The sequence below is a fragment of the Phocoena phocoena genome, chromosome 20 (assembly GCF_963924675.1).
Source record: "Phocoena phocoena chromosome 20, mPhoPho1.1, whole genome shotgun sequence".
Taxonomy (NCBI): Eukaryota; Metazoa; Chordata; class Mammalia; order Artiodactyla; family Phocoenidae; genus Phocoena; species Phocoena phocoena.
The window spans coordinates 1,577,784-1,599,831 of record NC_089238.1 but is presented as its reverse complement, the minus strand read 5'-3'; the positions used below and the strand labels follow the sequence as shown (position 1 = coordinate 1,599,831).

At 48.0% G+C, this 22,048-nt stretch overlaps 1 protein-coding gene and 1 pseudogene across 6 annotated transcripts; both read left to right on the top strand.

Moving 5' to 3' along the window:
* Positions 1-3,019: 3,019 nt before the first annotated feature.
* LOC136141447 (ferritin light chain pseudogene) lies at positions 3,020-3,535 on the top strand (annotated as a pseudogene).
* Positions 3,536-8,784: 5,249 nt separating this feature from the next.
* On the top strand, positions 8,785-19,459 carry LOC136141177 (zinc finger protein 773-like). 6 transcript variants are annotated; one of them, XM_065899344.1, is made up of 5 exons: positions 8,785-8,817; positions 10,620-10,658; positions 13,173-13,299; positions 13,796-13,894; positions 18,360-19,459. In XM_065899344.1, exons 1-5 carry the CDS (start codon positions 8,785-8,787, stop codon positions 19,457-19,459), a joined length of 1,398 nt encoding a protein of 465 aa, XP_065755416.1. The 6 variants fall into 6 exon arrangements, with proteins under 6 accessions (XP_065755416.1, XP_065755418.1, XP_065755419.1 ...); XM_065899346.1 differs by lacking the exon at positions 10,620-10,658; XM_065899347.1 differs by lacking the exon at positions 13,796-13,894.
* The last annotated feature ends 2,589 nt before the right edge of the window (positions 19,460-22,048 follow it).

Here is a 22,048-nt window from a genome sequence, read left to right as displayed (position 1 = left end):
AGGTATTTTACAAAGATCTGAAAAGAAAAGTGACGGAAGAAATATTCACTTCTTAAGGTATGGGGAAGTCATTCTGGTTTATATATAATTTAACTTGAACTTCAGGCTAACCAAAACAGCCTGTTTGTGGCCAAATATGCACTGTACATCTGCTTTAATTATTAAAGAAAAAGGCACATTGACCAGAAGTAAGGAATGTCCATTTTAAAGATAAAGATTAAAGGCCTCCCTTCCAGGGATGCCAATGCTAGTACTCCTTTGATCATAAGACTTTCTTCCCAGGTGACAAGGCCATACTGAGTTGTGTATGTGCTGATCTGTTTTTGTTTCTTTGAAACGTTGAAGGAGTGTATTCCAGACTTGTTTGATGTTCCTTGTTATAACAAGATAAAACTGTGCTCAAAACCATGCTTCTCTAGAGCAGTTCCTCAGAGTAATCTGAGAAGCTGTCTCCTGGGCTATAGTCCTCAGTTTGGATCAAAAAAACCTCTTTTCTATTCCCATTGTAGGTTGTTTATTGATTATTTTCCATCGACAAAGGTAATTTACCAAATGTCACTTGTCAATTAGAAGGACAATAAGAATTGTTTCTGTGCAGAAGAAATAACTACCATACTAAATTTCTATACACAGTAAAAATGCCTTTTAAGAAAGTGTGATGTAAGACTATTTGAGGATAAACATGACGACTGTAATGGAAAACAAACCCACAGAAAATAAAATTCTAAACATAATTTTCTAAACTGAAAATAATATTCAAGTACAAAGAAGGCTGATCCAGACGAAAAGTCTGCAAAGAGAGTTGGAATGAGGATTGAGAGAAGTGTGCATCTTTTGATTAAAATAACTGCTCGTTATCTGTGTAAAACATGAATATGTCTCCTTATAGAGTTAAAGTGATGGAATTCCATGTATAACCTCAGAACATATACATTGAGAGGAGGCTAGTTGCTTAATGTTCTGAATCCCTTATATTTCCAATCAGGAATAAATGTATTCCTAACCCTATACTCTAATGTATTAAATAAGCTTTTGCAATTTTTAGCTTAAATATAATAAATGCAACCAGAATATACTTTTCAAACTAGAAAAGGAAAAACTTGGAATATAAATGATCAATAGAATGGTAAAAACAGTAGTAAAAGAAATGGAACTAGTCCTATGAGGTGGATTTGTCACCTAGGTTAATATGAGGAAACTGAGGCAGCAAAGGGTCTATGATACTCTCAGTTATGGCTGTTAAGTAGCACATCTGGGAATGGAGTCCACAGAGCCACAGCTTTAACCACTACCCAACACAGCCTCCAATCCAATGTCATCTATCTGGCCCCTTCTGTGTCGGAGAAATGAGGTCATGGAAAATTCAACTGCCCAGGTAACTGACATGAGGACAGGGATAAGTCTTGCCTTTTTTCTTGTCCCAGAAATATTAGCCTTCATCTTTATTTATTCCCTAAACATGTTTTTCCTGGGCACTGACCAAGAAACCAGAACAGGAAAAGCCCTGCCGGCCCACAGATACAGAGTGTTTGAGGGGGATAACTCTCATTGCCTGAGCCTTGCTCTGTCATCACAACCATCCACATGCCGTCACATCTGCTTCTCAACACCTTCAACTCCACCCCCTTGGACCGGTCTATCAACATAACATTTCTGGACTACAAAACAGCCTCCACCCTGTATCAGCATCAGTTCTTGCTCTACCTCAGCTCATGCTCCACACATCAGACAGAAGGTGATTTCAAAACAAATCAGGTTATATTTGGCAAATTTGAGTGGACCAAAAGTACACCAGTATGGGACTTCTCCTGTAGTCTAGTTGTTAAGACTCTGCACTTAAAGTGCAGGGGGCGTGGGTTCCACCCCGGGCTGGGGACCTAAGATCCCACATGCTGCGCAGTGCGTCCAAAAAATTTTTTTTTTTTTTGCGGTACGTGGGCCTCTCACTGTTGTGGCCTCTCCCGTTGTGGGGCACAGGCTCCGGACGCGCAGGCCCAGCGGCCATGGCTCACGGGCCCAGCCGTCTGCGGCATGTGGGATCCTCCCGGACCGGGGCACGAACCCGTGTCCCCTGCATCGGCAGGCGGACCCCCAACCACTGCGCCACCAGGGAAGCCCCCAAAAAATTTTTTAAAAAGCACATCGGTGACCAAAGGGGCAAAGATCTCAGTCTTCCCTGTTACCTCCCCTCCAAAATTTAGCTTTGGGGTTAGTAACACACTTCCCATCATCAGTTACCATTGATCATGCACAACCTTGCCCTGTCTGTGGTCAGCCTCATTGTAAATATATGTGGTGACAAAATCCAGGAGAGGCATAGCAGCTTCCTGAAGTCCCACACAGCCAATCTGAGGTAGACTTAGACACATAGCCCATGCTCTCTGCTCTAGTGCTCTCCTGCAGGTGAGTGGAGGCCTCTTTCTTCTTTGTGGAGTAAACAAAATGTCGACAGCTTTCAGGAATGGAGTTGTGGATTTCATACAGAAGGAGTAACAGCTGTGGAGTCCTACTGATTACTCCTTTAGCCCAGAGTCTGGCAACAATATTCAAAGTATCCAATCCTAGCCTTACTCGGTGTACCTACTCAGCCTCACCCATTCCTTTTCATGACAACTCCAATAAAGGCTCTGGGACATGCTTTCCCCCTCCCCCTTCTGCCTCATGATCCACCTTGGTGCTTCCCCATGTGGCCCTGCATGGCATGCCCTGCCTCCTGTTTCTAGGGATCTGTGTGTAATCTTCTTCCTTCATGAAAATTATTTGTGTCTGTCTGTGTTACCATACCTGATTAAAACAAATCTGAGGTACATTTTCAGAGAGTAGATAATCATTTTACCTAAACTAAATGATTAAATAGTCTGTTCTTTTCTCATTAATCAAGTTATTTCAAATTCCACACCCATTTGAAGCTGTTTTAGTCTGTTGAGATCATCAATTTATCAATTCCTGTGACAAAATAAAACTGTTGCAGCTTCACACCACACTTTGTGGAGAGAGTCCTCCTCACCGCTGACTAACCATGAGCACCCAGATCTAGCAGAATTCTTATGCCGAGGTGGAGGCCGCCGTCAGCCGCCTGATCAACCCGCACCTGCAGGCCTCGTCCACCTACCTCTCCCTGAGCTTCTACTCTGAATCTGACGAGGTGGCTCTGGAGGGTGTGGGCTGCTTCTTTCGGGAGTTGGCTGAGGAGAAGCGCGAAGGTGCCCAGCTTCTCTTGAAGATGTGGAAGCAGTGGGGCAGCTGCAGGGCGGGCAAAAGCTGTCCCCGAACGAGCGGAGTGCCAGCGTGGACCCATGGAGGCCGCCATAACGCTGGAGAAGAGCCTGAACCAGACCCTCTTGGATCTGCATGCCCTGGGTTCTGTGAGCCGCAGACGCCCAGCTCTGTGAGTTCCTGGAGAGCCGCTTCCTGGAAGAGGAGACGAAGCTCCTCAAGAAGATGGGTGACCATCTGACCAACCTGCGCAGGCTGGCTGGCCCCCAGGCCGGGCTGGGCAAGTGTTTTCCAAAGGCTGTCCTGCAAGCACGACTAGGAGCCTCCGGAGCCCAGCGGCCTCTGCGGGACCCCTCTGCCTCTGCCCTCCTCGAGATCTCTGCCCGAGCCTCTTCCTTCAGCCAGGAAGCAAGTTTTTAACCACCCTGAAACCTTCACCTGAGCCATGGTGCAAAATAGAAACAAAGAATGTTCTTTTGCAGAGGGAAAAAAAAGCTAGGCTGTGATTTAAAAAAAAAAGTATCTGAATAGTATTAATGATTTGTAGTCTGTTTAATTCTCAAGATTGTCTAAAGAAATGGGTCCTAACTTTTGGGTACCAACTGGGTACATAGAGTATCTGATAAACTATGCTTTCTGTCAAGAAGAATAAATACACCTATTCTGAAGATGTTGTATAGGGGATTCCCTGGTGGTCCAGTGGTTAGGAGTCTGTGCTTTCACTGCCCTGGGCCCAGGTTCAATTCCTTGTCGGAGAGCTAAGATCCCACAAGTCGCGGTGTAGCCAAAAAGAAAAAAAATGTTACACAGAATTTTAGGGTTTTCATGACTTCTCTGGAGTCATTCTGGGTACTGGATTCAACTCTGGTTTTCTAAAATTTAAGTGTGGTTTTGCTGAGCAGAGAGCTGAGTACCTTGACTGGATCATATTGTGTTTGTCCCTCAACCCTCAAACTCATGACAAAATTGCTTTTCCTGATTTTCAAGTTGGTGTGATGCCATCTGCATATATTGAAGAAAGAGTCCTGAGAAGTTCATCTCTGAGTCTCCCATTAGGTTGCTACTGAGAACACTGATTATTACATCATACACTGACCTCTTTATGAAGCCTCTTGAGAAATTTCTTTCTGGTCTTAATATTAGGAATAACAGTGCTTTGCTTGGGTAACTGGGTGTTTTTGTTTTATGGACACTGTAAATGATGTAACTAATTAAGTTTCGTCTTCTGCCTGCTAAAAAGCTTAGAGCCAAATTTGTGGTCCACCCAGAGTAAACGAGTAGAATCGTATAAGCATTTTGTACATGTTTTATTCCTGGCTCTTCTGTTACTAATTCCTTGGTGTATTTTGTGGATTTTAAGCCACCTTAAACAATTTCTGGAACAAGGTTGTGTATAAACAGATAAAGTAAACTTTAAAAATACAAAAAAATAGGGACTTCCCTGGTGGTGCAGTGGTTAAGAATCCGCCTGCCAATGCAGGGGACACAGTTCAAGCCCTGGTCCAGGAAGATCCCACGTGCTGCGGAGCAACTAAACCCGTGTGCCACAACTACTGAGCCTGCGCTCTGGAGCCTGCGAACCACAACTACTGAGCCCATGCACCACAACTACTGAAGCCCTCGTGCCTACAGCCTGTGCTCCACAACAAGAGAAGCCACTGCAATGAGAAGCCCGCGCACCACAAAGAAGAGTAGCCCCCACTTGCTGCAACTAGAGAAAGCCCACGCACAGCAACGAAGACCCAAATGCAGCCAAAAATAAATTTTAAAAGATATTTTTTTAAATGCAAAAAAATAAACTACCTAGCTTTTTTAATTTTAAAAACTGTCATACATTCAGTGGGATGTTCATATGAGATGTATAAATTGTTGTTTTCTTTTACAAAGACCACACCTATAAAACTCACCTCGTGTAATTTTTTTTAGGCATCCCCTGTCCCTTGTTACATTTACATGTTCCTCTGGGCCCCTAGAGCTCACCTGACATTTTCTTTTTTTTAATTTTTTGGCCACAACGCATGGCATGTGGGATCTTAGTTCCCCAACCAGGGATCTAACCTGCAACCCCTGCAGTGGAAGTATGGAGTCTTCACCACTGGACCGCCAAGGAAGTCCCCACACCTGACATTTTGATAATCATTCTTTTGATGTCTTTATAGTTTTACTGCTTACCTATACTTCCCTAAACGACAGACTATCTTTTATTGCCAAATTCTGAATTTTCCATAGATTGTATCATAGTGTATTTTTTTTTTTTTTTTTTTTTTTTTTGCGATACGCGGGCCTCTTACAGCTATGGCCTGTCCCGCTGCAGAGCACAGGCTCTGGATGCGCAGGCCCAACGGCCATGGCTCACGGGCCCAGCCGCTCCGTGGTATATGGGATCCTCCCAGACCAGGGCACGAACCCGTGTCCCCTGCATTGGCAGGCAGACTCTCAACAACTGCGCCACCAGGGAAGCCCATATATGCATTTTTCTGACTAGATTCTGTAACATGTTTGTTAGATTTATCCACAGAGATTCATGATATGGTGGTCAGCTCATTTCCATAGCTCATCAGTAATTGATAGGGTGAATAATCCAGAATCTACTCTTCTAAGATGTGATTTCAAGAAAATGACACATATCTTCTGTGCTTGGCTTAATAGGGGAGTTTATCTGCACCTCATCTCACACTTGTCAGTGGGACTATCTCTCCTGACTCTCCTCCCTCCCATTTACTTGCCACATTGTGGTCTGATCTAAATAACTAATGTAACTTGGGTTTCTATCATCCTATGTTCTTAACTCCAATATTGACTCCTTTTGTGATGTGTGTGATTTCTGATGTGATGTGTGTATAAAGTATACAATTGGAAGGAGCCTTTTGAGGTATGTGTGTCAGTTCCATCAAGCATGAAATAAAGCCTTGTCTGGAGGCTGACTCCATGTCTTAGGAGCCTTCACTTTTTTTTTTTTTTCCTGAGGCTTCACTTTCAGTCATTGCTGTAACTAAGCCACGACTGATCCATGCATGCTGATAAGAAGAGGCAGGCATTTTGGGGATCTCCTGCCAAGATGACCTGAGGTGACACAGTTGGCATTAGAAACTCTCCCCCTCCCAAAATGAATATCTGGTCTTGGAGATAATGTGCTATAAATATGGGTGAGCTGGGACTGTCAGTTTGACACACCATCTCTTTGTGAGGATCCACTCGCCAAGGCATTGGTCACAGGAGGCTATGCCTGAGTGGACAATTTTCACCTCATCATTGGCGACCCAGGGATAATCTGAATGCCTCCTTGAGGAGACTGGTCTTGAAACTGAACAGCCCTATATAGAGCCCTTCCCAGTGACAGAACCCCTGAGTCCCTGCTTACTGGTGATTAAGAAAAAGATGGTGGCCCATGCACTTATGGTCAATTAATCTATGACAAAGGAGGCAAGAATATATACAATGGAATCAGCTAGTACTGAACACCCCCTTCCAGAAAGTTCCAGGAAGGAGTGAAAGCTTCATCATCTTTTGCCCTCATGAGTCATTCCAAAGCTGTGAGGAGGTTAGTCACTGCTCAGTCCACAGACGAAACTTACAGGAGAAAAATCAGGGAAATGAAGATTGACACAAAAGAAGGAGTCAGTGGTAAAGTAGGTGGTAGGAGAACACATAATAAAGTGTTGGCATCTCTTTTATCAACAGCTGCCTGGTGTCAACAATGGTCCAAAATCCTTCCCACCTGCAGGGAGTTAGCTTTGTATCTCGAAATGGAAGGGCAGTGGAACAAAAAGAGTAATAAGGGATGAAGGGGAGAAATCTGGTGGGAGAGGAGTGTTGGCTTATGGGTCTGAGGTTTATTGTCCTGCTTGGACACCAATGCTGAGCCCTTAAGAAGGGAAAGGGCACAGATGAGTTTGGGGTGAAGAAGGAAGGTGAACACTTGGGATCCTCGACTATCTCATCACCTACATCCAGAACTCAGAGTCTTCGCTTTACCACCATTGTTTTTTATATTGGGCGTCCCATTGTCAAAGGAAATTGGTAATGTATAACTGGTTCATTCCAAGGAAACTGCTTTATTGGCCCTCAAGATCCTCTTTAAATCCTTAAGGGAAGGAAAGCCTGGAGCACCAGCTGTGCAGGAACATTAAAATACAGGCCAATCTACAATAAGGATAGTCTCTAGATGAGAGTCTGGCAGAGTTCTTGACCCTGATTTCCCCTCCACCTCCATCTCTGCAGCTCTGTCTGTTACTGAACTCAAGTCCTTGTGCCTGACACAGAGTGAGGCCAAACAATACCAATACATCGGAGTTTTGAGCAGAAAAAGGCGTATTGCAGGGCGATGAATGGAGACGGGTGACTAATGCCTTAAAAACCCCGAACTCTCTGAAAGCTGTCAGCAAAGACCTTTTATAGGAAAGGTGAGGGAGGGGCACGGTTAGTTGTTGCAAACTTCTTGGTATCAGATCCTTTGTTCTTGAGGTCAGGTAACGGTGTTCCTGTAAAACTCCACCAAACAAGACTGGCCTGTATTTCTTATCCTCTGTTCTGACAAGAAAGGGCAAGGTCCCAAGGCACAAGTTTCACCCTCTGAGGCCCAGGTGCTGGCTAAAAGAAGAGGGTCCCTGCTCCGGCCAGTTACCCTGTCAGGTGAAGAGGTAGATCTTAGCTGGCCGTGCCCTCAGGGCCAAGTCCACAGACCCTGCCCAGTCGTCATCACTGGGGGAGCAAGGCACCAAGGACCCAACTGGCCCTCGATCTCCTCAGGCTGCCCAAACGGGGTGGTGGGACGTGTGTGTGCATGTCTGCAGGGTTCTGCAAACCGCGATCCAGGAGGTGGGGATGAGGGGAGACGTTTGCCGTCGCCTCGAGGCCTGGGCCCCACCAGTCAGCGGCGTTGGCAAGGCCTCTGGAGCTCTGCAGGACACAGCCCCCAGCCTTCCCCGCCAGGGTCCCCCAGCTCACCCACCCGCCTAAGGCCAGAGGGCCTGGGTGGGGTGGGGGGGAGTCCGGGATCCGTCTCTTACCACACTCTCCGCTGGAGGACCACCACCAGTCATACCGTTAGCCCAGCGGGACCTCTAACCTGGGCGCCCCGCTCAGGTCTGGCGCTAACAGTCACCCCTAGCGTTCTGGCGGTAACGGTTGCCCGGTAACGGTCGCGCTGTAACGGCGCGTGCAAACAGCTGCGTGCCCGCCCCGCCCCTATTACGTGTCCAATTCCTCAAGGTTTGGCGGTGTGTGAACTACATTACCCAGCAGGCGCTGCTTTCCCCGGTGGCTGTGCTCGGACATTTCCGCGCGCGTGAGGAACACGCTGGGCGGGACTTTTGGCGTCCGCTTAGGGGCGGTCGTTTTGGGGTCTGTTGGGTCTCTCCGCCTTGTCTGAGGCTCCGGAAAGCTGCTTTGAACTGGGGTGACTAGAGCGGGAAGGCACGAGAGGAGGCAGGCGCTGCACTGCACTGAGGCGGGTCTGACGTTCGGGCAGCAGCGCCCGGAGGTGACCCGATTCTGGGTCGGGGACAGGTGATGCCTGGGGCCCGACCTGGTCCGCCGCTCCCGGCCCGGCTCCGCCCACAGACTCCGATGGCTGCGGCAGCGCTTAGAGTCCCGGCTCAGGTAAACACTCGTCCTCCGGTCTCTCACCGCCCTCACCCCACCGGACACCAAAGGCCCCACTGATCGTCCCCTGCTCGATCCCCTGGGTCCAAGTCAGTAGGGAGCTCGTTGGGGGAGGGGTCCCCCATTTCTGTCAGCCAGTATGATGGGGTGTGGGAGAGGGTTACAGGCAGAGGGACCGGCACAATCAAAGACTTGGAACAATAACCGAACTGAGAGGCTTAAACTTGAAGTTTCTCTAGAGTCTGCACGGAACAGCTTAAGGGGATGAGTCCCACGTGAAAAGGCAGCCGGAGCAGCTGGGCCTTCATTCTGCGGCCGCTGGTGGCCACGGAGGGTTGTGAAGTGGAGAGACTCTATGTGTCAAAGTTTTCCAAAGGCTTCTCAGGGAAAAACAGACGGGGGTGCGGGTGATAAGAGTGGAGACTAGGAGACCTATGAGTAAGTAAGCACAATAGACTAATAGAGAGTGCTAGTGCGGACTGGACCATTGCTGGTGGCAACAGCGGGGAGGATTGATCAGATTTCTTATGGGCTTTAAGCATTGAACAGACAGGATTTCCTGCTGCCCCAGATGTGGCTGTGAAAAAGGAGGGAAGGAAGGACGATGCTGTTTCTTGGTTTGCAGGGAGCAGGCTTCAGGGATAAGACTGGGAGTTGGATTTCGGACATGGTAACCCTGAGATGTCCCAGAGTGGACGTGTCATGTGGATAGCTTGCTTACTCACTCATGGGTTTCTGCGGAGGGATCTGGGCTGGAGATATCCAAGGGATGATGGTGGTGGCCTGGACCAGGGCAAGCACTGTGGGTCCTATTTAGGAAGGAGAATCAAAGTTTTTATTTCAGTTAAGCCTGGAGGGTGGGGCTACCTCCAGAGGGGTGGAGTCCTGTGCTCCAAAGTGGTTCTGGCTGGTGTGTGCAGGAATGGAGGGTTATAGGGTATAAGGACCCAGGTCTGGGGTGGAGACTGAGATGTTCAGTGGTGTAGATTTGCCACTCCAGGCTCAGCAGGGCCTCATTTCCACTCCTTGTGGAGAAAAAGAATACTCAGCGAGGCTAGTAGAGCATCTCCTTTGGTGCCTAAGTTCCCCCAGCTTTTAGGGCAGGAGGGATGAGCAGCTGCTCCAGTGCAAATGCCCCTAGCAGGATTCCCTTCAAGAGAGTGTACAGCAGGCAGTTAGGTTGCCAGTAGGACTAGTATCTACTCAATATTCTCAGGCCCAAGTCCCCAGTTTATTAAATCGTGAGTTTATGAAATACTCATTTAACACTAACTGGTAAAAATATATATATACGTGTGTACATAAATTAAAATAACATGGCTTTTAAATAACAAATAACATATAAAAAACAAATAAATAACATGGCTTTAACAAGTTAATGATTATAAACACTTAATAATTGGTTGAAATTTCAATATACTGCTAAGCATTCGATTAAATCAAACATCTTCATTATTGTATTTTCTTAGTTAAAAGGCATGTTAAAAAACTGCATTTTTAATACCTACCAGGAAATCTTGACAGAAGCATCACTTATGAAGACAGTAAGAGTTGATATTTAGAACGTGTTGCATATGAATGCATTTGACACAGACAGCAGCCCCACTGAGTGGACACCATTGTTATCCCCATTTGACAGACCACAACACTGAGGCACAGGGAGGTTGAGTATTTGTCCAAGGTCGCACAGCTGGTAAGAGGCATCACTGAGGACTGAGGCCCAGATGGTGTAAGGCACCTTGATTGAGCCTTTGGGCCCAACATTATTGCCTGCTTCTCACAGCCTTGCTTTTCCATAGGTTGCTGTTCCTGCAGAATCCCTTGCAGACCATGAAGAGGTAAGTGAAAGGTATACTCGGTCTTCACCCTTTTCACCTCCCACCTGCATGGGCTCCAGGATTGTAGTGTCTTGGGACTCTACCTGCTACTCTCCCTACCCTGCCATCTGAGATCCCTGGAAGGTGGTCATCCAAGGTCAGGTCCCTGAGTCCAGGCCAGGAATTATACAGATTGGTTTCCATTTCTGGCAACCGGTGGCATGACGCTTAGTAGAAATTCCATTCACAGTGGTCAACATTAGAAGATGCTAGAGGTGAGGTTGAGCTGGGAATGCCCAGGCAACCTTAGGTCTCCATTATGTCTGGTGGAAATAGCAGGAAGCAGGCGTTAGATCTGGAATGGTGGGCTGAAGAGGTGGGCCTCTATCCGGAGGGTGGTGGGAGCCATAGAAGGTTTGGAGCAGAGGAGGGAACTGATCTGACCCAGGCTTAACAAGCATTTTCTGCTGCAGAGTAGAGAGAAGACTGTTGGGTTACAGGGAGACCAGGGAGGAGGCTACTGCCATAGTCCAGATGAGTGTTGGTAGCTGGACCAGAGTAGTGGCAGTGGAGGTGGGAGACATGTTGGAGTCTGTGTCTGTTTTTTTTAAGTAGGTCTGAGCAGACTTTCTGATGTGGAGGGTGGGAGAGAGAAGAGGAAGTGTCGGGTGACTCTGAGATGTTTGGCCTTAGTAGCTAGAAGCAGGGTTAGTACTACCATGTCGAAGTCGGCGGCAAGAGTAATTTTCAGTGGGAATATTAGGAGCTAGGTTCTGGCTGTTGAACTGAGATGCTCCAGAAAACCCTTGAGTGGATTCATCCAGTGGATACCTGGACACACACATCTTGAGTTCAGATTGGATTCACCCACAGTATGGATGGTGTGTGGACCAGGATGGAACTGTGATCAGATTTGGCAGGGGGCACCTTCAGGTCCTGTGGCAGTGTGTTAGGTGACAAGGGAGGAGTGTGTGGGGCCAAGGACTGGGTCTCTTGCTAGATGGGGTGGTGGGCTTCACAGAAACACGTGAGGGAACGTAGTGGCCATGGGGAGGCGTTGTAGGAGTGAGGAGGATCTGGCTGGTGACCAGGGTTTCCATGGGGAGTGGATATGAGACAAGGCAGGGAGATGACAGCAAACCTGGTGCTACTGCTTATTCATCAAGCTATGGGCTCCCCAGACTTGTTCTTATCCCCACTGTGACCTGGAGGTTAGCACAAGATCACACAGTGTCCTCTGGGACAGCTGTTAGGCCTGATGTGGGAGACAGGTGGATCTGGGCTTTTGTTTGTTTGTTTGTTTGTTTTAATATTTTGGCTGCGCTGTGCACATGTGGGATCTTAGTTCCCCGACCAGGGATGGAACCCGAGCCTCCTGCATTGGAAGCGCAGAGTCTTAACCACTGGACCACCAGGGAAGTCCCTGGACCTGGGCTTTGAATAAGTATCAGAGGAAGCTGAGACTGATGAGGGGACAGCTTTGTAACACAGAAGTGGAAGAGGGCTGAGTGTACCTGAGATCTGTGCATCGTTTTGGGTGGCTGACGATGAAGCAAGGATAAGGGCCAAGTAAGGAGGCCTTCAAAGCAGGCCTGGGGGTTGCCCCTGGCAGTTAGTGCCTTTGGAACACTGGGACAGTAGGATTCTGATTGCACTTGCCAAGCACCCTCAGGATGCCACGTGCACACTGGCACGTGGTGAGGCCAGGGAGATTCAGGATGTGGCGTAGTGGGTGGTGGTGGCCGTGAGGGGTTGGGGCTGTGAAGGGAGGTGTGGTGTAAAGAACAATGTATAGGGCTTCCCTGGTGGTACAGTGGTTAAAAATCCACCTGCCAATGCAGGGGACATGGGTTTGAGCCCTGGTCCAGGAAGATCCCACATGCCGTGGAGCAACTAAGCCCGTGTGCTACAACTACTCAGCCTGCGCTCTAGAGCCCGCAAGCCACAAATACTGAGCCTGTGTTCCACAACTACTGAAGCCCTCTTGCCTAGGTCCTGTGCTCCACAACAGGAGAAGCCAGTGCAATAAGAAGCCCGTGCACCGCAATGAAGAGTAGCCCCCGCTCGCCACAACTAGAGAAAGCCTGCGTGCGGTAAAGAAGACCCAACGCAGCCAAAAATAAATAAATAAATTTATATTTTAAAAAAAAAAAAAAGCACGATGTACATGTTGGGAGGGAGTGTCAACTGATGGCCCCAGGCCCTTGGACTGGGGCCTGAGGGAAGGACAGTGACTCAGTTTTGGTTGTGTTTGGGAAGCACAATCTAGAGGATCCCAGGTAAGCTGTCTGGCAGAAGGGTGAGGCTCTGCAGGCCAGCACCAGGGCTCAGATGACACATACCCCCCTGCCTGTTGTTGATGAGGGCCAAACACAGTGATCGATGGGACGGCCAGCAGAGGGTGGGCATCAATGGCACCAGGGCCTGGGATCTCCTCTGAGGTTTGTGGCTTGGGAGGAGGGTGGATATTTGGGGAGATGCTTAGAGTCCTGGGAAGGAGGCTGCACATAAACGGAACCATCCCCATCTTGGCAGGGCCGAGTGACATTTGAGGATGTGGCTGTCTACTTCTCACAGGAGGAGTGGGGGCTCCTTGACAGAGCCCAGAGACTCCTGTACCGCAGTGTGATGCTGGAGAACTTCTCCCTGATGGCCTCTCTGGGTAAGTTCCTTGCACCCCACAGCTTAGGCGGGGCTCTGTTCTTCCCCTTCTCCAAGGGCAGGTCTGTCCTTCCCGAAGCTGGTCCATGGGTACTGCGTCCTTCTCTGTGTGCTGTAGTAGGTGTTGTGAGTGAAAGCCTGGGCTGGGTACACTACCCCTTCTGTCCCCAAGCTGCTGCTGCCCCAAAGTTGTGCAGGAAAGGGTTTGGGGATCAGGAGTGTTGTAGTCCAACCGATGGATCACACGCTACTGGCCTTTCCCTGGCCTGATGCTGCGGAGATCCATGGCAGTCCTGTGCCCCCAGTTCTGCCCTCTTCCTTTGGCTGACATGGGATCGGCCTGTGCCAGGAATCGAGGTACCAACACGGCCACTGCTTGACTGGGTTGTTCCTGCAAGATCCTTCTCCAAGCTTCTTGTTTGTAATATTCAGTCTTCATCCCTGTGGGCTGCCGTGGAGCGGGTTGCTTTGACCTGCCTGCCTTGTCCCTCCCTTAGGACTCACATCTTCCAGGACCCAGGAAGTTACTCAGCTGGAGCAGTGGGGAGAGCCCTTTGTGCCTGCCTGTGGAGTCGTGATCACAGCCACGCCAAGAGGTGCTTGGAGGGAGGAAGTGGGGAAGAGGGAACTCAGGGATGGGTTCAAATCATACCAGGAGTCTCTCCATGGTGCCCTGATGTTTTGGTGTCAAACAAGGGGCCAAGGCTGATTTTCTCCTTTTCTTCCTCAGCTCTGCCCGCTGCTCAGGGCAGCTCTGGTTTCTGACCCAGGGCTGTCCCCCACCCGTCCTCCACTGCTCCCTCTCCAGTGCTCACCAATAGTAGACCCATTTTGTGCTCTTTTATGACATGGCCAGGCAGATGCAGCCACGAGAGGAAACACAGGACAGCCTAAGGGAAAAAACAAAGTTTATTATGCTCACAGGTCCAGAGAGATAGTCACTGCACACCAAGAGGGGGGTCACGTGGGAGGAGCACGAGGGAGCAGGCTCAATGGAGCAGGGGGGAAGCAGAGGGTGAGGATCTGTCGGCAAGTGTCTCTGTTGGTGGTTGGGGGAAGAATGCAAGAAAAGGCATGAGGGAATTTATTTATTTATTTAGGGCCGCGTTGGGTCTTTGTTGCTGCGTGTGGGCTTTCTCTAGTTGTGGCGAGTGGGGGCTGCTCTTTGTTGCGGTGCATGGGTTCTCATTGCGGTGACTTCTCTTGTTGTAGAGTGTGGGCTCTAGGCACACGGGCTTCAGTAGTTGTGGCATATGGGCTCTGTAGTTGTGGCTCACAGGCTCTAGAGCGCAGGCCCAGTAGCTGTGGTGTATGGGCTTAGCTGCTCCGTGGCATGTGGGATCTTCCCAGACAAGGGCTCGAACCCATGTCCCCTGCATTGGCAGACAGATTCTTAACCACTACACCATCAGGGAAGTCCCAACACGAGGGGATTTTATTGGTGCATTTAAACGTACTAGGTCACACTCAGAGGAGAACCAGAAGGGCAACTTGTGGCAGGGACCAGCCTCCTCACACTGGTGCCACTGGCGGGGTGCTCACAGCCTCTTTGTGGGGATGCCAAGGGAGCAGGAAAACAGGGAGCTTCAAAGGTTGCAATATAGTTGACCCTGTGGTGTCTCAACATCATTATCAACTCTCATTGGGATGGGTGACGCTTGCCATCTGGGTTGTGGCGATGTTAGAAGTGACAGGAATAGTTTGTTCTTGCCACCAAAGGCAATCTTTGACAAAGGTGACAACTAAGAAGGGTCCTACCAGATATATAATGAGGGTTTGAAACCCAGCCCACAGCCAGCACGGCAGGTAGTAGGGGAAAGGCAAGAGAACAGATCAGGCACCTCCGGGTTTAAGGGAGTCTTTTGGAAGCTTTTGGTTCTGTTACGAAAGATTTTTACCACTTGTCCTAATCCTCGTAGCTTGGCCTGTAGCTGTCCTGAGCCACCTTTCCTGGCTAGTAAACAATCAGGAGCCAGTCTGTTATCCATGACCATTTGGGCTCAAAGACTTTTAGGTTTGTTGAATAAGGGCGAAGGTTTCCTACATGATCTGAGAGGGCCGCTGAAAGGCGCTGGTTGGCAGACGTGATCTGATCTTGTTGGACAAAGGCTGCTGTACTGGTGCCAAACCTGGTGTCTCCTGCAGCTACCACAAGCCTGATTAAGATGGGAATAAATAGGGACTTCCCTGGTGGTCCAGTGGTTAAGACTCCACACTTCTGCTGCTGGGGGCATGGGCCCAATCCCTGGTTGGGGAATTAAGATCCCGCATGCCACACGACATAGCCAAAAAAATAAAAAAATAAGATGGGAATAGATAATTGCCTGTTTTGCCCAGCGTCCTTGGGTTGATGGAAAAAGGGAGGTACCTGGTGGATAAAGAACTGGAGTGGGGATGGGACCCGGTCCACGTCCTGGCAGTAATTGTGGGCTGGGCTGTTTAAATAACTCATGGGCAACTTTGTAAATGTATGTTGGGTTACTTCAAAAGTAAAGGCGGGGCTTCCCTGGTGGCGCAGTGGTTGAGAGTCCGCCTGCCGATGCAGGGGACACGGGTTCGTGCCCCAGTCCAGGAAGATCCCACATGCCGCGGAGAGGCTGGGCCCGTGAGCCATGGCCGCTGAGCCTGCGCGTCCGGAGCCTATGCTCCGCAATGGGAGAGGCCACAACAGTGAGAGGCCCGTGTACAGAAAAAAAAAAAAAAAAAGTAAAGGCGAACTGGGGCTGTGACTAAGGGGTCATAGGCCCAGAATAAAATATACTGGGCCAGATCCACTGTGGCCAAGTAGTCACTGGTGCCCTCTTGATGTCTTCAGTTAATTGGATTATGTTAGGTGTTGGACCCCTGATGGGGGGAACTTGAGCTTTGAGGTTTCGATAATCAACAGTTAAGTGCCACTCCTATTAAGGAGAAATAGCAGGAACCATCTCCCCTTCTTTTAGTAGATCTTGAACAACCAGTCAAAGGCCAGTACCTTGTTTCAGGTGATACTATGGCATGTTTACTACCTTCACCAGCAGGGGCAACTCCACAGGTTCTCACTTTGTGAGAGGGACTTGAGCTTGTTCAGGTGTCATACACATCTGTCTCTCAGAGGAAAACTCAAAGCATCAGGGGTCACCATCATGGGCAGCTGTTTGATAAAGATTGTTGACACCTGGTGCAGTGTGTTTGCCATGACTAGTTCTACCAGTATCACCCTGGAGGCAGTAGGGAGCGTCAGCAATTCAGGAAAGAATGCTAGGCGTGGGGGGTGGTTACCCGCACACCAGGCGGCGGATGTGATATGTCAGAATTTGTGAGTCAGGGTGTGCGGAGCTCTCGTGGCACGTCTGGAGATAGTTCCATCCGTGGCCTCCCATTTGGTGTGATATAGGAGTAACAAAGCTCTGTATCGGGATGGGCGCCTGCAAGAACAACTCCTGGACTCTGTGACAAAGAGGGCCTCCTGATTTAGAAACGGGCTCAGGGTTCTCCTTGTCTGAATGCCCAAAGAACTGATAGATCCATCGAACCATTCCAGTTTTTGCAGAGGAGCACATGGGCTTCCTTTACTGTTTCCCATTGGGCATCTCCAGGCCATGAAAATCCAATTCAGTTAACGGCAGGGCTTCTGAGTCCCAAGTGGTGGTAGAGGCTTCAGATTCCTCATCTGAGGCCTTTATAATCCCATCAAAAGTTTTGGTCTCTGTCACACCTACCCTGGCGTTTGGGATGCCCTCTGTCCTCCCTGAGGTCCTTCAGCCCCAAAATATCAGGTGAGAATTGAACTTGGAGGGCCAAAATATCTTTAATTATGCATCTTAGCCTCTTTCCAAATGCTGGCAGCTGCCTCATCTCTGGGGCTGAATGTGCACCCATGTTAAATGCTCTCAGTAACCAATCAGCTCCCTTTCCCCACCTCTTTGAATGAAATCTTTAAGAATCATTGGTATTTCTAGTCTTGTGAAATTGCAAGTTTCACCTTTTAATTCCTTATGATCTCCTGTGTTCTTGAGCTGCTGGGTCTGAGAAGACCTTGGATGCTTCCTTTCTGTAGCCCCTCTCGTAGCCCCTCGGCTTCCCTTTCTAAAGTGACTTCAGCTGGGTTGGGATCCATTCAGGACAGCTCTGGTGGCCAGATCTTTTCCGATTGTTCCTAGACCTCAGGAGCTGAGCAGTAGTTGGCATGTTGATAGGCAGTGGCACTAAGTAGAGCCCAGCAATGTTGCAAAGATGTTTTACTTTGAAATAATTGGCTCACCTCCTCTGGTTATTGGGAGTTGCTGGAATTAAATGTTCCTGCTAAGATCCTGGCCTGTAAGATCTTGAGCCACTGATCTCCAGGAATGGTGCCCCCAATACCCATGGGATCAGGAGACAAAGAGCGACAGCAGTGAAGAAGAGGTTGCCAGCACCATCGACCTTCACAGAGTGCCATGGTGGACTTCTCTGAAGGGGATGCAGCATCACTGGTTAGGACTGAGGAGAGGAACATGGGGAAGGTGCAAGGGGATTTCACTGGTGAGTTTAAATGGCCCTGGGTCTCAGTCAGGAAGGTAGGTAAGAGAACTTGTGGCAGGGGCCCACCTTCTCACACTGGTGCACATGGTGGCATAGTTTACAGCTTGTTTGTGGGGCTGTTGAGGCAACAGGAGAATGGGAAATTTTCCAGGTCACAATACAAGCTTTCACTCCATGTGTCATGAGGTGTACACATTTCCTTAATAGTCCTTGAACACCAACTACTCAACTGCCTTCAATTTTTCTGTGCCTGGACACACCCTCCTGCACTGTGTTCCTGTGTCACCAGCAGCTGAAACCCTGCTGAAAGCCATTTGAGGAGGAGTGTGTTGGAGACCCTGCCTTTCCTCCCTGGGATGCACCCCATCTTGTATCCTTGCTACTCATGAGTCCCCGTGATCTATGAGGTTGTCAGGTCTGGCACTGCACAGCGAGCTCTCCCTCACCCTGTCAGTAATCCCAGGGACTCCATACTGGCTGTGTCAGACACATTTGTGAGGGTGCTGCCCTGTCCCGCCAAAGTCTACATACTATTCATCAGCATTTCTCTGCTTTCAGGTTGTTGGTGTGGAGCGGAGGCAGAGGACGTGGCACCTGAGCAGGGTGTTTATGTAGAGGGAGTGCTCACAGCAAACCTTCACCAACACCAGAAGCTGAGCTCTGGAGAGAAACCCTCAAGAAGAGAAGAGGATGAGGAGGGTGGGAAGGTCTCCCCAACTAGCTCTGGTCTTCCCAAGCATCAGGTGGCTCACAGCAGAGGGGAGCCACATAGGAGCACTGAAAGTGGGGAGGGCTTTCACCCTGGAAAAAGGCATTACAGATGCAGTGAGTGCGGGAAAGCCTTTGGTCAGAAATACTTACTTGTTCAGCACCAGAGACTACACACTGGAGAAAAGCCTTATGAATGCAGTGAATGTGGCAAATTATTTAGCCATAAATCCAACCTTTTTATACACCAAATAGTTCACACTGGTGAAAAGCCTTACCAGTGTAGTGAATGCGGAAAATCTTTTAGTCGCAATGCTGACCTCATTCAACACCGGAGAGTTCACACTGGAGAAAAGCCTTTTAAATGTAGTGAATGTGGAAAAGCCTTCAGGCATAATTCCACACTTGTTCAGCATCACAGAATCCACACTGGAGTGAGGCCTTATGAGTGCAGCGAATGTGGGAAGTTCTTTAGCTTTAACTCAAGCCTCATGAAACATCAGAGAGTTCACACTGGAGAAAGGCCTTATAAGTGCAGCGAGTGTGGGAAATTCTATAGCCACAAATCAAGCCTTATTAATCACTGGCGAGTTCACACTGGAGAAAGGCCTTATGAGTGCAGCGAATGTGGGAAATTCTTTAGCCAAAGCTCTAGCCTCATGCAACACCGAAAAGTTCACACTGGAGAAAAGCCTTTTAAGTGCAATGAATGTGGAAGATTCTTTAGTGAGAATTCTAGCCTTGTTAAACACCAGAGGGTTCACACTGGAGCAAGGCCTTATGAGTGCAGGGAATGTGGGAAATTGTTCCGCCACAGCTCCAGCCTTGTTAAACATCGGAGGATTCACACTGGAGAAATGCCCTATGAGTGCAGCAGTTGTGGGAAATCATTTAGCCAGCGTTTCAACCTCATTCAACACCATAAAGTTCACAGTGGAGAAAAGTCTTGAATGCAGCTAATGTGGAAAAGTCTTTAACCAAAGGTCCACTCTGATTCAGCAACAGAAACTTCACAGCTCAAACAGGCCTTATGAATACGGGGACATGAAGAAAGGTTGCAGCCAAAGTCTTAACCCTGTTTGGCACCAGAAAGTTCAGACTGGGAAAGGCCTTAAGAGCGCAGGGCATGTGCTGTCTCCTGGTCAACCTAACTTAAACATAGAAGCTCTGAGAGCAGACTTTATGAGTGAGCCAACAATTGAATATCATTCATCCAAACATGCACACTGGAGCAGGATGAGAATTGCTGACATCCTGCTCCTCTTGAGAGGCTAGTCCTCTGCCAGGCAGCTCTAATGAGAGGGAGCCCTGTGTTCTTGGCTGCCTCAGTCTGGAGTTTTCATCTCTGAGTTCGAAGCAGGGAGAGGGGGTGTGGCCTTGGTTCAGATGTGACTGGCTCTTGCTGTTCGTCCTGAGTATTAGATTTCCTTAAATGTTTCCTCATTTACTGTGTAGACTTAGGATCATTTCTAGAGGCTTTAGATGGTGTTTTTATAATTTTTCACCAGTGTCATTGGGAATCAGGGCTTGCAGAGCTCCTTACACTGTCATGCTGGAAGTTGATGCAAATATTTAACTTTTTAAGAACTTGCCACCTTGTGTTCTAAATGGTTATGCCATCTCACATTTCCTGGAGTGTATTTGTTTTCCAGTTTCTTCACATCCTTCCTGACCTTTGTATGTAAGACACTGGCCATTCATTTTAGCCATTCTAGTAGGTATGTAGTAGTATTTCACTGTGGTTTTAATTTGCATTTCCCTAATGACTCCCTGTGTATTTGCCATCCATATATCTTTAGTGAATTATCTGTTCAAAGTTTTTTGCCTACTATTAAGGAACTGTCTTGCAATTTCTTAATATATTCTGGGTGCAAGTTACTCATTTGATATATGCTTTACCAATATTTCCTCACAGTCTGTGGCTTTGTTTTTCACTTCTTAACGTTATCTTTCCTAGAGGAGAATTTCTTAATTTTCATGAAATCCAATTTACCCATTCGTTTTTTATTGATTGTACTTTTGGTATTGTACTCTTTCTCTTATCTTTGCCTATTAAAAAAAAGCCTTATCTGAGTATGCTATTGGAGTCTTAAGACCCTTTTAAATATCCAGTCTTGGGACTTCCCTGGCAGCACAGTGGTTAAGAATCCACCTGCCAATGCAGGGGACACAGGTTCGAGCCCTGGTCCGGGTAGATCCCACATGCTGTGGAGCAACTAAGCCCGTGCACCACAATTATTGAGCCTGCACTCTAGAGCCCATGCTCTAGAGCCCACAAGCCACAATTACTGAAGCCTGCATGCCTAGAGCCCATGCTCTGCAACAAGAGAAGCCACCGCAATACACAATGAAGAGTAGCCCCTGCTTGCCACAACCAGAGAAAGACTGTGCGCAGCAACAAAGACCTAACACAGCCAAAAATAAATAAATAAATCAATAAATTTTAAAAATAAATATCCAATCTTGTGAAATTTCTGTAAATTTAAATACACATAAAAAACAATGTATGTAGAAATGTTTACATATGAACACATTCCCTATCTCTTCTGAGACAGCCTAGAAAGAAGTGGCATTCCAGCAGCTGTGAGCATATTTATTGTCCAGTTATTGGCTTATGAATACGATATTTCAATAAAAAGAACCAGAACTCCTTAGATAAGAGGCTATTTCCAGGTTGGAGCTGGAAAAGTATAACACGAGCATAGGAAATATTCTTGCATTAGAAAGTAAAGAAGTACTTGAAGGGAATTTCCTGGCGATCCAATGGTGAGGACTCAGTGCTCTCACTGCCGTGGCCTGTGTTCAGTCTCTGGTCGGGGAACTAAGATCCCACAAGCTGCGTAGCATGGCCAAAAAAAAAAAAGTACTTGATGAATAATGTTGATGTATTAGCTTTCTATTGCTGTCCTAACAAATTACCAGAAACTTATGGCTTAAACAACATAAATTTATATTATAGTTCTATATGTCATATGCCCACTGAGGCCTGGGATGGGCTCACTTTGCTAAACTCAAGTTGGTGGCAGGGTTGTGTTTTTTTTCATGGAGTGGAGGAAATTCTGTTTCCTGCTCATTTTTCTTTTTTTTGAGGTACGCGGGCCTCTCACCACTGTGGCCTCTCCCATCACGGAGCTCAGGCTCCAGACATGCAGGCTCAGCGGCCATGGCTCACGGGCCTAGCCGCTCCACGGCATGTGAGATCCTCCCGGACCGGGGCATGAACATGCGTCCCCTGCATCGGCAGGTGGACTCTCAACCACTGCACCACCAGGGAAGCCCCTGTTTCCTCTTCATTTGAGTCATTAGGCAATTTCAGTTCCTTGTGGTTGTAGAGCTGATATTCCTGTTTTCTTGGTGGCTGTCAGCTACCAGGTCATCCCTGGAACATGTAAAAACTCTTAAAGAATATTTAAAGATGAAACAGTACCAATTACATAGAAATTCTTCTAAAACAAGATTCAAGCACTTCCCAACTAGTTAAGTGAATGATGCTATTAAAACACTATGGACCAATACCCACATGATCACAGATACAACAA